The sequence below is a fragment of the Macrotis lagotis genome, chromosome 3, assembly GCF_037893015.1.
Source record: "Macrotis lagotis isolate mMagLag1 chromosome 3, bilby.v1.9.chrom.fasta, whole genome shotgun sequence".
NCBI classification, from domain to species: Eukaryota; Metazoa; Chordata; class Mammalia; order Peramelemorphia; family Peramelidae; genus Macrotis; species Macrotis lagotis.
The window spans coordinates 121,090,934-121,105,369 of record NC_133660.1 but is presented as its reverse complement, the minus strand read 5'-3'; the positions used below and the strand labels follow the sequence as shown (position 1 = coordinate 121,105,369).

The following is a 14,436-nucleotide window of genomic DNA, read 5'->3' as shown; positions in this document are numbered from 1 at the left end:
GCAAGTCATTCAACCATGTTTGCCTCAATTTCCTCATCTATAAAATGAACTGGGGAAGAAAATGGCAAGCCATTCTAGTCTATTTACCAAAAAAACCCTGAACTGGGTCACAGACTGAATAACAACAACAAAAAGAGAAATAATATCCATCTCCACATACATAGGTAATAATTTAAGGATCTGAGAACTATGTTCCAGCGGAGAGAGGGACTATCTTAAAGACCTGGGTTTAAGTTCTGCCTCAGAATCATATAACCTCAGTTACCTTCTGTAAGTCCTCTGAGTATTCCAGTTTACTCTAAGGCTATCAGTTAACAGATGAGTTAGTCTGAATTATTAATGGAGGTAATTTTCAAATGGGGAATTATCTCAAAAGAACCATGGACCTGGACCCTTCTCTAGTCCCCAACCTTCCCCCTGCAAATTAAGGTTCTAAAACTACATTAAAAGTCACAACATACTACAACCTACCTTTCCAAGTTTATTACAAGTTACTCCCCTTCACATTTTAAAAAGACTTCTTTCTTTTCCTCACACATCTTCCAATTCTGGACATTCATGCAACCTGTCGCTCACATTAGAATGAATGCTCCCTCTCTTAGGATCCTATTATAAATATCTCTTCATATACAACCCATTCCCTGATCTCCCTAGTTGCTGCTTCCTCATTTTTTTAGTGCACTTATTTTTTACATGTTTTGCACATATATACCCATGAACAATAGAATTTAAGCTCCTTGAAGGGGTTATTTCCTAATTGTCTTTGTCTCATCCAACACTAGGCCCAGCTCCTAATTATACCAGATACTCAACAAATGCTTAAGGATTGATTAAACGAAACACATTTCTCTTTTACTTCCACAACTATCCAATCCAATACATGTTTTTAAATGTTCTTAAGGAATAATAATTGACAATGTAAGGACAATGATGGACATTTATTAGTAACAGTGACAAAGGATTTAAGTAATTTTACTAATATAATCTCCAAAAACTATTACTTTTAGGAAAAATATTTTTAATAAAAAAATTGGAATATGCTCAATCAGAATATATAAAAATTAAAGCCAAGTCAAATAAAAATATCTGAATGAATGTAAATTCCTCAAAGGCTGAGTCTTAGTGTTCCAGCAACAATAAGAAGAATGGACCAATTAGCCAAAAATGCACTTGGTTTCTTCTATGGATTAAAGAAGAGGTACAGCTAAGGTTGCAGTTTAAAACCCTTACTAGATAGCCCTGACAGGCTCCCTAGACCCTCAGCTCCAGCAGTTGTACAGTGCTTGGCACACAGGAGGCACTTAATAAATGCTTATGGAGTGACTCATCTGAGAGATGTGGAGGCAGGAAGTTCCAGGAGGAATCACAGTAGATGCACAATCCTAGCAATCATCTAGTCTACTGCCCTCATCTTCCAAAAGAAAAAAATTGCTGTGAGAAATGTTTTTAGTTCACATTTATAAAACAATCATCTCATAATAATCTTGCAATGGAGGTAAAACTCATGAGGACATAGCAAAGTAAAAAAAATTAAGGATTGAAAAACTCAACATCTTGGCTTTTCCATCAAAGCTCTAATAGGTGGTACTAAGTTCATAGGTAAGGAAGAGCTCAGAGCAAGTTAACACATGACTAGTTTAAGAGCGAAATAAACAGTTAAGCTTAACCAGCTATTTTCAAAGTAGCCAGAAGTCCTGGATCAGAAAGTGAACCTGTAATCAGGTCTCCCTTGAAGGTCACTCTGGAAGGTGTAGAAATTTACAGCAATATTTGATCAATTTTTCCTGCCCTCCCATTCAGAGCTTTTTTTTTTTTAAATTCATGAGAGGGGTAGGTGCTAATTCACACAACTTAAAAGGTATATTTCTCCTCAAGACTTTTTCAAAATAATGCAATGAATTTCCTCTTATGAAGAGCTTTCTACCTACATTGTTCTTTCTTTTTTTAAATAGTTATTTCCTTTTGGGTGAAACTTAAACCTAGATTATTTTCACATACTTAACTTTTAAAAATCAGATACAGACTTCAAAGATGCTAAAGAAAATAAATGACAATACCTCTCAGGAATGTGCTTAGGAACATCTATATCCAGAGACTTCATATGTAATATTTTGATTCCTGTTTCCATCTTGTTTGCTGCCACTATGTCACAAGCGAGTTCATACATGGTCTTGGATAGCTCACATGCATAGACACGGTGTGCACCAGCATTTTTAGCAAACATGCTGTAGAGAAAAATCATCAGGGGAAAAAACATCAAGCAGCAAAAAATCCCATTTTCTTTTCAAACTAAGGGAGTTATTTAAAAAAAGGACACAATTCTTTCCTAAATTTGGGCTCATTTTATAAATTTGGCTTTATTTCAAATTTTTAAAGTAACATAATTAAAATTTCTGACCATCAATGTTTTGTTTGTTTCTTTTTTTTGGGGGGGGTTGCAAGGCAATGGGGCTAAGTGACTTGCACAAGGTCACACAGCTAGGCAATTATTAAGTGACTGAGGCCACATTTGAACTCAGGTACTCCTGATGCCAGGGCTGGTGCTCTATCCACTGTGACACCCAGCCACCCCAAAACAATGCTAATAAATAAACTAGGTCAGTTTAAAACCTCGAAAGTTAGAATAGCTATAAATCAGATAACTAGGTTTAAAAAAAAGAAACATTCTTAAGGTAGTAATTACTATTTTTCTAAAGAAAAAATAGATTTCATTCTTAATTGAACATAAAATTTAAACCATAAAAGAATCTACATGTATTATTGCAATAATGACAAACCTTAATATTCCAGTTCCTGCTCCAATATCCAAAACAGTTTTGCACCCCAATCGAACCACCTTCTGGATTGCTGAATGGTAAGTCATATTCCTCTTGATGTCATTAAGCATGATAAAGTGCCAGCGTTCCACCAGCCAGTTTGCAACACGATAAAAATTCTCCCTTGCATCAGTGTAGTCAGGATTTAGCTTTACTGCTTTGTGGAAATAGCCAGCTGCTTCATCTCTAAAGCCCATTCTATCAGTAAAAAGTGATAAACAGAAACTGTTCAGTTATCCTCCTTTTAATTCTATACCCATATCTCTTCGGTCTCTGCATTGAAAAGCCCTCGCCACTCCATTCTAAATCCTACCCTTCACATCCTCCAAGAAACTTTCCCCAGCTTCTACAACTCCTAGAAATCCATCCCTTACGAATTAAAATTAGATTTTGTGTTATTATTTGCTGCTATTTCACAAGTTAATCTGGTTTCTACAAGTAGTCAGTCACTAATATCGGGGCAACATTGTGATCTTTCATGCTGTTCTCAGTACTTAAGCACAATTTAAGAAAGCAATTTTGTACAATTGAATAATCAATTCTCACTGATTGTCTAATAAGGCAAACAATATGATTAAATACCACTCCCAAATATGTTTAGTCTTTTGAATTGGAAGTGATTCTTATCTTAAAAACTTCACAGTTCTCTGCTTCAAATAGACTTGGTAAATAAAATGACCAAATAATCACTCAGTCTTCTGATGTAGCTATAAAATTAATTTTTTTAAAAAAGGGAACCTATGTAAGAGCTATAACATTAAATTGTTAGTTTTAGTAAATTCTATATGTGGCCCTTAACAAGTTTTTGTTGGGTAATACAGCCCAGAAAAACTAAAAGGTTGGATACCCATGCTTAGATAATAATTTAAATTGGCATACAACTTGCACATGAGTAAACTAAATACTTTTAAACTGTTTTAAAATATATTTCCCTTCAAATTGTCTTTGCACTCTTAATTTCCTGGCTTAACACAACCTTTTCTCCTGGAAAGAAACTAAGGCAAACTTCAGCCATGACCAATTTCAATTATTACCAATTCTAAAGTAGAGGGCAGCCAGGTAGCACAGCAGATAGAGCACCCGCCCTGAAGTTAAGAGGACTTGAATTCAAATTTGGCCCCAGGCACTTAATTGCCAGGTTTGTGACCTTGGATAAATCACTTAATCCCATTTCCTTAAATAAAAATAATTTTTTTTTTAAATTCTAAAGTAGTGAAATATAACTAATGTATTTTCTGAAAGAAACAAAGCCACAATAAAATTTTTAAATCACCACAAAGTCTACTTTTATCCTTTTTTAATTTTTTAGTGACAGCTGTGACAGTTCACACTAACAAAAACTGACCTGTCAGGAGTCTGTGCTTCATGTGCCTCATTATATGTTTACAATCTAAAATATCTTTAAAACTGAAACTTTTAAGTAAAGTCAAAAGAGCAAAAATATAATTTTAAATAATTTAAAATGAATCCAATTTGACAATTTAAATGTGTATTTAAAACTTAAATAATTCAATCTCATCTAAATAGAAAACTGGTATAGAGAAAGGCATCATTTATTGATGCATAAATTATTTACTTAGTTGCTTGTTTCTACCAACAATTCACATTTTTACTTAATGATTCATTCATAATAAGAGATTCTCCTCACAGTTCTTATCCCTTTGCATCCTACCCTCAACACTGTGACAATAGCCCACTCTCTCATCTTTTAATAATCTTTCTACCACCCTACTCCCAATATAACCAAATATGAACACATTTTGTCAGACCTGTCAATATTAAGAGTACCAAAAACTGCACCTCAAATATTTTTTGAAATTGTACACCCATATATATATATATATATACACACACACACACACAAAATAGACTAGGAATTCAAGGTTCTGTGGCTGAGTCACAGGTCTGCTACAAACTATGTGATTTCAGAAAACACTTCAACTACCCAAACCTAGCTGGTCTTTTCATCCATTACATGAGGGTCTTCATCTAAAGGATTAGTAAGGTCCCTTCTAGGTATGAAACTAATTTTAAAACTCACATAGAAAGGTTTCCTACAAAAGAAAAATCTTTCATTCATAGCCATGTTAAATATGCTGAAAAGAAGTCTAGACAGAAAATATCCCAGAAGCAAAGGATAATTTTGCCATTATTCTAGTAAAGTCAATCTATGCATTTTTCAGGGTTTCAATTAGCATTTACTAAGCAAGTACTTTGTACTAGGAACTGTATTAAACATTAAGGATACAAAAAGAGATTTGTTTTAATAACTGGTTAATAGAAATTTAGTTGTATGTAATAATTATTAACAATTTTTTCCTCTTTGTTCATTTTGCTTCTTATTTATTTATTGCCTGGTTCATATATAGATATTATATATTAAAAATTAAAGGTAAAATTAAGGTATATTTTTTCTATTCTAGCAGTTTTTTTAAAGGAAAACAAGTATAGGAAAATAGGTAATTATAGAATAAAAATATATTATAAGGGAGCATTTTTATCTAGGCAAATGCTTTCTTAATAAAAATTATTTTGCACAATATGAACATTACTATTTAAAATATTTTGCCATTCAATTATTATTTATTAAGTGGTTAATATACTGATATTGTTAAGGTTGGATTATAAAGGTTTACTTATATGCAGATATATATATATGCAAAATATCCTCCTATTACTAATGAACCAAAAAACCCCTAGCTTTCCCTCTCATTTTGGAATGGAAAACTTCCCATTAAATCCATAAATCCCAAGTATCATCCTGAAGAGAAATGCAAGTCTTCTTGGCCAAGGAAGTCATAAAGAAATCATAGTAACCAATGTAAAGTTTTTTTCTTCAGAATAAATAGTTCAATTTACTTATCATTTCAATAGTGATAAAGTTTCCATCTTCTCAACTGCAATGACCATCTTAACCTTATTCCAACTATGCCTCACTTTCTAGTCAAAGTTCTTTCTCACATTGGACTACTCTCTACAATTTTCTATAATCCAGTGACCTCCTTGTCATTCATCAAACAAGACTCCTTGCACTTTCAACAAGTCTTTCTTGCTGGGAAAGCTCTCCTCTGGCTCCAGGCTTTCCTCACATCTGCTACAAGTCAAACTTCTACAAGAACCCTTTCCTAATCCTCCTTTTAGATGGTGCTTTTCAGTTAAGATCACCTTCTATCTGCCCTGTATAATTTTTGAGTACACAACTGTTGCCTTGTTGCCTCTCCTGATTAGAATGTGAACCCTTTGAAGGGCTGTCTTCTTCAATGGACAGCAGGCAGGCACCTAAAACATAAATCAGCATTCTAGTTAACAAAAAAAAAAAAAAATAACAGGAAAATTATTCTTCACAATGGAACTGGAACCATACCTGTGTCATGCAGGAAGGATTCTAGGTTCAAATAGCACAATATTAGTATTAATCCCAAAGATAGACAGACAGAAGTGTGTGCGTACATATGCACACACACACACAAACACACACACAGAATAGAAATAAGGCTCAAGAAAAAAAAAGGTAAAAATACAATGGAGTTAAAGAGGCTTCATTTAAAAAAGAAAAAAAATCATCTTAAAAAGATGCTGTTCTTCAGTTGTTTTCAGTCTTGTGTGATTCTTCATGACCCCATTTGGAGTTTTCTTGATAATGACACTGGAATGGTTGGCCTTTTTTTTAGAAATGAAGAAACCAAGGTAAAGATGGGTGAAGTGTCATACCTAGGGTTACAGTTAGGAGGGGTCTGATGTCTGATTTGAACTTTGGAAGATGAGCCTTCCTGTCTCCAGACCAGAATGTACTAACAAGCAGAGTTATTTAAAAGTGTTTTGTGCTTCCAGAGAGATAAAGGAAGGTCTTCCCTTCCTTGGAAGCCTTCAAGCATTGTGGGGTATGGTTACTTTGATTCCTTCCTGCTCTCATCATGTGATTCTGGGAAATGCAGTCTCTGGATTCTCATCCTTCTCCCATTTTCCATCAAGGGAATTGGGAAATTACTTTCCCATTCCTCCATGCTCCCATGAACTTTTAATCTTTCAAATTCAAAAAAAGTAGTAAGTTAACAAAAAGTTAAAGGTCTCAGTAAAACCACAAGGGGAAAAAACCAATCATTATACTATATTCAAAGTATTCTCTTCTTCAATTATTTTAACTACATAAATAATTAACAATACTTCTATATAGTCTAACTCTGAACAAAGTCATGCTTTTGAAAAAACAAACCTGAAGAGGTGTTCCCCTATACTGTTACAAATCACTTCATCATCAGGAAAAAGTTCCAAGGCCTGCTCATAGCAACCAAACAAGTCTTGTACTCGACTCAGAGAATCCAGTTCTTCTGCCCACTTGAGGAGGGTATACTGAAAGGTTTCCTTTTCAAAAGAAGAAAAATATTCATCAGTAAAACAAAGATCATGTAGTGTCAAATCTAGGATTTCAGAGAATTAAATATACATAATAAAAGCATGACATTAAATTCTACTCCCTTAAAAAGTTTCTCATAATTAAATGTAAACATAATATGGTTCTCTTAACTACAGTTATGAGTGTATACCCCCACAAAGACTTCATCAGAAACTGGAAAATTTGTGCAAAAGTACAAGAATTTTGAATGCATTTCATTTTATCTCATATATTTACTTATGACAGTATGATCACAGATTTAGAGCTTACTTTCTCACTTTAGTGAGGCTGAATTCGAATTCCAATCCTCCATAGTTCGAATTCAGCCTCAGACACTTGACTTCCAATAGCTGTGTGACCATTTAACCCTGATTGCCTGGAATCCAGGACCTTCTCTAGTCATCCTGATTCATATCTGGCCACTGGACCCAGATGGATCTGTCGGAGAAAGTGAGGTTGGTGACTTAGCACAACACCCCCTCACTCAAATCCAATTGAGTACCTGTCATGGTATCACTTCCCTGATGTGGTGGTCTTCTTCAAGAATGAAGGACAAACATTATTATTATAACATTCATCACTTCTCTTTCAAATGGCAATTAACCTGCATCACCAATGGTCCTCTAGGGAAGGGGTATTATTGATGAGAGTTCTTAATCTTTTTTTTTAAGGTTTTTCAAGGCATATGGGGTTAAGTGGCTTGCCCAAGGCCATACAGCTAGGTAATTATTAAGTGTCTGAGACCAGATTTGAACCCAGGTACTCCTGACTCCAAGGCCAGTGCTTTATCCACTATGCCACCTAGCCGCCCCTGTTCTTAATCTTTCAAAGTTGTTTTTATTTATATTAAAAGTTACTGTATAAATTATTCCCCTAGTTCAGTTCATATAATTGCATTGATTTATACCATTCTTCCAATGTTTCTCTTAACCCATCCCTTCTATAATTTCTTATGGTTAAATAATATTGTATTACATTCATATACTTTAATTTGTTGAGTCACTCTGCAATTGATGAGCAACCCTTTACTTTCCCTTGAAGATTACCACATTAATGAAATCAGTGTTTCATTTTTATACTTCAGTTGTCTTTACATAATCATTTGTATTTTAAGACATGGAAAATGATTTTGCCTGTTTGGTATTTATCTCTTATGTGTTTTCCTCAGGCAAAGTGTAATCAACCTTGGAGAATACCACCTGTATCCAGAGAAACTGGAGTTTGAACAAAGACCAATGACTATTACATTTAATTTAGAAAAAAAAACCTGATATCTTATTGTCTGATCTTGCTATCGCTTATACTTTGTTTCTTCCTTAAGGATATGATTTCTCTCTCATCACATTAAATTTGGATCAATGTATACCATGGAAACAATGTAAAGATTGGCAAATTGCCTTCTGAGTGGGTGGGTGGAGGAAAGTAAGATTGGGGGGAAAAAACCTGCAAAACTCAAAATAAATAAAATCTTTTTAAAAAATGTAATCAACCTCAGAATTGGGACTCTCATTTTTGTCTTTGTATATCTTATTACCTGGCATATAACAGACATTTATTTTTTTAATTTTATGTTTAATTTAAATTTATTTATAATTTAATAAAATGTTTAATTAAAAATTAAAAGATGAAACTTTACTTAAGATATTTAAATTTTATACATATAAAGACATTTGCTTTTACATTCATTATGATGTACCAGATATATTTTAGAGAGAAATTTCTGTTTTTGCCTTTGTTTTGTCTCATGTACTCAAGGTAGATTTTTTTTAATAGATTTTTTTTTGCAAGGCAATGGGGTTAAGTGGTTTGCCCAAGGCCACACAGCCAGGTAATTATTAAGTGTCTGAGGCCGGATCTGAACTCAGGTCCTCCTGACTCCAGGGCCGGTGCCCTATCCACTGTGCCACCTAGCCACCCCTCAAGGCAGATTTTTCACTGTAGATGTGAAAAAAATTTAACCAGATCTTATTAAATCAATTGAATTTTTTTAGCTTTTATTAGAAATATGAAGAGAGGTCTTTCAGACTCCACCTAGCCGCCCATGAGTTTGCTTTTTGATGTGAATTCTCTCAAAATTTATAACGTGGATACATATTTTGCTTAGCTGCCAGTTTCAAAACTGATGTGTAAATGTATTAGCAATGGGAATCAATCATTAGAAAAATGTATTTTTAGTTTTTTAAGTAAGCTTGGTCTAATAGAGGACAGTCTTGGGTTCAAGTCTTGCTTCACACACACACTGGTTGTGTTAAAGGGTCTTTTGTGTTTTATATACCAGCTAGACCTAAATTCAAGACTGGAAGTGGGCATGGAGGGGGGCGCGGCTAGATGGCGTAGTGGATAGGGCACCGACCCTGGAGTCAGGAGGACCTGAGTTCAGATCCGGCCTCAGACACTTAATCACTACCTGGCTGTGTGGCCTTGGGCAAGTCACTTAACCCCATTGCCTTGAAAAATCTAAAAAATATATAATAATAATAATAATAATAATAAAGTTGTGTGGCCTGGAGCAAGCCACTTAACCCCACTGCCTTGAAAAATCTTAAAATAAATAAATAGTGATAATAATAATATGATAATAATAATAATAATAATAATAATAATAATAATAACCTAGCTGTGTGGCTTTGGGCAAGCCACTTAACCCCATTGCCTTGAAAAATCTAAAAGAAAAATAAAAATAATAATAATAACCTAGTTGTGTGGCCTAGGGCAAGCCACTTAACCCCATTGACTTGAAAAATCTAAAAATAATAATAATAATAATAATAATAAAAATAACCTAGCTATGTGGCCTTAGGCAAGCCACTTAACCCCACTGCCTTGAAAAATCTAAAAAATAAAATTAATAATAATAATAACTTAGTTGTGTGGCCTAGGGCAAGCCAGTTGACCCCATTGACTTGAAAAATCTAAAAAAATAAAATAAATAGATAAACAAATGATAATAATAATAATAACAATAACCTAGCTGTGTGGCCTTGGGCAAGCCATTTAACCCCGTTGCCTTGAAAACACTAAAAGAAAAGAACAGAAAAAAACCCACTGAAATGAACCTCCTCCTCTGGGGGCTCAGCTTCCGAGCCGAAAAGAGCCTGGATACAGTCTGCTACAATCTAACCCAGGAGCCCGGGCCGGCGGTGCGGAGCCCTGTCCGGGGTCCCACAGCTGCGAGCCTGACTCTGAAGCCAGGACTCTTTAGGCCGCAGTCAGAGAGCCCGCCCGAGAACTGGGGCGCCCCGGGGAGCTCCCTGAGGGCAGGGCCGGGGGCGGGGTCACGGCGAAGGGCGCGGAGCGGCCGGGCCCGGCGCTCACCTTGACGTCGTCCCGCAGCTCGGGCGCCAGGCTGAGCACGAGCAGGTAGTGCGCGTAGGCCGTGCCGAAGTCCTGGCCGGCCAGGCAGTGCTGCGCGCTCTGGAGCGAGCGCGACACCAGCTCGGCTCGGCCGGCCTCCTGCCCGCCCCGGCCCCGGCCCCCGCCCCGCGAGCGCGGCATGCTCGGAGGTTCACGGAGAGGAAGACGCCGGGGTCAAGGTCAAGGCCGTCCTCGTCTTTTGGGAAGACCTTTTCGACTTCCGGGTGGGACGGCTTCGACTCCTTCGGCCCAGAGAGAAGGGACGCTGCGATCGAAGCCGGAAAAAGCGGAAAACCTCAAAACGAGGTACTTCCGGCGTCGGCGCCAACGCCCGCCTCTTTTACGTAACGCGCACGCTCCGTTTCCCACGGCCTGGAGGAGGCCGCCGGTACTTCCCCACCTCCGGCTCCCCGCTGCTGCGCATGCGGCTCTTCTCCCCTTCCTCCAATCCGCAGGCGCCGCTCGAGAGCGTCTCGGGTTTCCCTCCTTCTTTGCCCCTCCCCCGCCTTTTCCTGGTCTCAGAGCCTCCGCACTGCGCAGGCTCCGCTCCCGCCTCTCCGGGCGGCACGCGCCTCTGCTTCTTCGCGCCGCCCTATGGTGTTGTCCCCAAGGGCTTTAAAAGTGATAAGGATCGGCACATTCTAGGAGGATCCACATTGTCTTCTGGGGTGGGGGTGGGGAGTAAGATTAGGGGAAAATTGTAAAACTCAAAATAAATAAAATCTTTAAAAAAATAAAAAAGTGATAAGGAAAAATATTAATAATGAAAATGAGACCGGGAGTTCACTTCTCCGCTAAGCGGTTGCTTTTTGAAATTTGGAGTTTGGGGCTTGAACAGAGGTAAAGAAGACTATAACTAATGAAGTCCTCTTTTAAGCTGGTTTCATAAAACCTGGAAAGACTTGGCTGAACTGAGAGACGTAAGCAGAGCCAGGAGAAGCTTTCTACATTATCAAGACAACAATAAAAACAAAAAACCTTAAGAACCCCCGAAATTCCTCATTAGCCTATACCCTGAAGAGCTCAAAGAAAGGAAAATGGCAAATACATAGAAAAAAATCCATAAAACCTTTTTGAGATTTGTAAAGGACTGGAAACAAAGGAGGTGCCCATCAAGGGGGGAAGTCTTGATATACAATGGTGATGCTTGTGTGCTGCAAGAAATGATGAGGGAGATGGTTTCAGAGAAGCCAAGAAGACTTGTATAAACTGATATAAAGTGAAGTGAGCAGAACCAGGAAAACAATGTATATAATAACAATATTGTAAAGACTTGGGAGTTATGACCAAGACAAGACTCATGTTGAAAAGCAAGCTGAGTGAGATGAGCAGAACCAGAAAAACACTGTACACCCTAACAGCAACATGGGGCGATATCAACCTTGATGGACTCGCTCGTTCCAACAGTGCAACAATCAGGAACAATTTGGGGCTCTCTACAAGGGGGAATAGCATCTCTATCCAGAGAAAAACCATGGAGTTTGAACAGAGACCATTACCTTTAATTTAGGGAAAAAATGATATCTTATTGTCTGATTTTGCTATCTCTTACACTTTATGTTTCTTCCTTAAGGATATGATTTCTCTCTCATCACATTCAATTTGGATCAATGTATACCATGGAAACAATGTAAAGACTGTGGGGGTTGGGGGGAGGGAAGTAAGATTAGGGGAGAAATTGTAAAATTCAAAATAAATAAAATCTTTAAGTACCAAAAAGAAAAAAAAAAGAAAAGCATGCTGCCCTATCTCCTGACAGAGATGATGCTCTCAGATGCAGGGATAGGAAAATTTGTGATAAAGCAGATTCAGAGCAGCATTCATCTAGTGACATAAAAAAAAATTATTATCACTGTGTCTTTCTCATCTCTATAGAATCATTATAAGAATAATATATGCATGTACACTCAAGAGAATCAATGAAAATATTAAAGAAAAGCAGACAGTCTTGAAAATATATGGTAGAGCACATTTTTATGGTCACAGGATTGACTGAAAGACAAAAATCCAAGATTCCTGTGCCTATGTGTTGATTATTTGAAAGCATTTGATTCTACAAACCAAAATATATATTCAAAGGATGACTGAATAAATAATTTTATATCCTTGAGCTTCACTTGCCTCATCTTGGGAGCATATTTTCCAAGATTCACAGTGAAATTTTATGATCCAGACTTCCGGCCAAGATGGTGGAGAGAAGACAGGCACAGTTAAAAACACCTGAATCTTCTTCTCATCAGACTTGGCTTAAAGTCAACCTACACATACTCAGTTAACTTATAAAACATCTAACCTTTCAAGTATTAAAGAGTCTTGGTTTTGAATACTGACCTAGAGAGACATATTCACTGTGTGATCCTGTTATTAAATCTCTATGAATCCTAGTTTCCTCATCTATAACATGAGAATAACAATACTTGCCCTAACAATACCTACCCCACATGGTTATTGTAAGGAAGGCATTTCATAAAGCTTATAAAAAGCTATCCAAATGGGTTACTAACACTGTCATTAATGTTTTTGCAAAAGTTCCCCTTGTACAGAGCTGAAAGAATGTCAGGAGTACTGTAAGAAGATAGGAAAGGTAGGCTAAACCTAATATTGAGAGGTCTTGAATGTTTGACCATGAATGTTGCATTTTCTTCTGTAGATATTTGCTGAACTATTGTGCGCAAGGGACTTAAGGCTAATACTGACTCCCCTTTCCTACTCTCACTTTTAAACACAAGAAATTAAGAAAAGTTACAGCATTTTTGTCTTCTGACACATGTTGGGAATTCTACCATAGTGATCAATTTAATACTGGGTTATTGGATTTCTCAGTGAGGTCAATCTTGTTTACATCTACCTTTCCTCTAGACAAGAAGTATGCTTGTGGCTAGGAGATTAGGTCTAAGCCTGCCCATGCCTCAGGAGTCAGGGATCCCTGTGTCCTGATCTGTTATAGGTCCTGGTTTAGATTGTAGAATGATTCCTATATTATAAAAATGTCAAATCAATAAAGGCTTAGCATTCAGAATATTGGACTATAGAAATTAGAATTAGAAAATCTTTTTAGAGATCAGCTAGACTAACTTTCCTTCCTATCCTCCCCCCCACACCCCTTAACAGATAAACAAATTGAGCCCTAGAGAAAGGAACAGATTTACCCATGGTCATAAAGAATGTTAGTGGCAGAACTAGGTTACTCATTTTTAGAAAAATTACTGCTTCACTTTGCTGAAAAATGGATTTGGGTATTCCTACTTCTTTGGTTTTGTTGTTTTTGTTCAGTCTTTCTTCAGTCATATCTGATTCTTTGTGTCCTCATTTAAAGAATTCTTGGCAGAGACACTGGAGTGATTTGCCATTTCCTTCTCCAGCTCATTTCACAGATGAGGAACTGAGGCAAACAGGGTTATGTGACTTGCCCAGAGTCACAGAGCTACTAAGTGTCTAAGACAAGATTTAAATTCATGAGTCTTCCTGACCCTAGACCCTGGCACTCTATCCACCATGCCATCTAGCCACCTCACCTCTTCAAATGGAAGTTTATCAAATGTTTAAATGCTGAAAGTTCAATTAAGGCATGACACAACTTTTAGGAGTCCTCCTTCCCTGCCTGTACAACTGAGCTCCCTGTCCTGCTTATGTTAATCCAAGTCTGGGTTTTAAGACTATGTTATCTTAAGTTTTCTTTGTAGGATCTAAATCTTTGTATTTGACCACTATCTTTCCTCAAACATGAAGTGGTCCAGGGTTTTCACAAGGAATCTGACATTCCTTGCCTAACTGAAGAGTTCAGAGCTGAAAGGGATCTGAGAAGTCATCTAAAACAATTTCCACATTTTACCAATGGAGCAACTGAGGTCCAGAAAGATTTAGTGACACAGG

General features: G+C 37.0%; 1 protein-coding gene across 8 annotated transcripts in view; it reads right to left on the bottom strand.

Moving 5' to 3' along the window:
• The window catches only part of PRMT9 (protein arginine methyltransferase 9), a 49,453-nt gene extending 38,587 nt beyond the window's left edge, over positions 1-10,866 (bottom strand). For 5 of the 8 annotated variants that reach the window (XR_012476990.1, XM_074229169.1, XM_074229168.1 and 2 more), the window contains exons 1-4: positions 10,525-10,866; positions 7,030-7,178; positions 2,778-3,014; positions 2,058-2,225 (exon numbers count right to left, since the gene is read on the bottom strand). Coding sequence is in view for 7 of the 8 variants with exons in the window: in XM_074229169.1 (XP_074085270.1) it covers positions 2,058-2,225; positions 2,778-3,014; positions 7,030-7,178; positions 10,525-10,704 (734 nt within the window). In the remaining variant the exon portion in view is untranslated. Of the gene's footprint in view, positions 1-2,057; positions 2,226-2,777; positions 3,015-7,029; positions 7,179-10,255; positions 10,426-10,524 lie in introns of those variants that run through there. The other 3 variants (XM_074229166.1, XM_074229167.1, XM_074229172.1) reach the window with 3 other exon arrangements.
• Between the last annotated feature and the right edge of the window lie 3,570 nt (positions 10,867-14,436).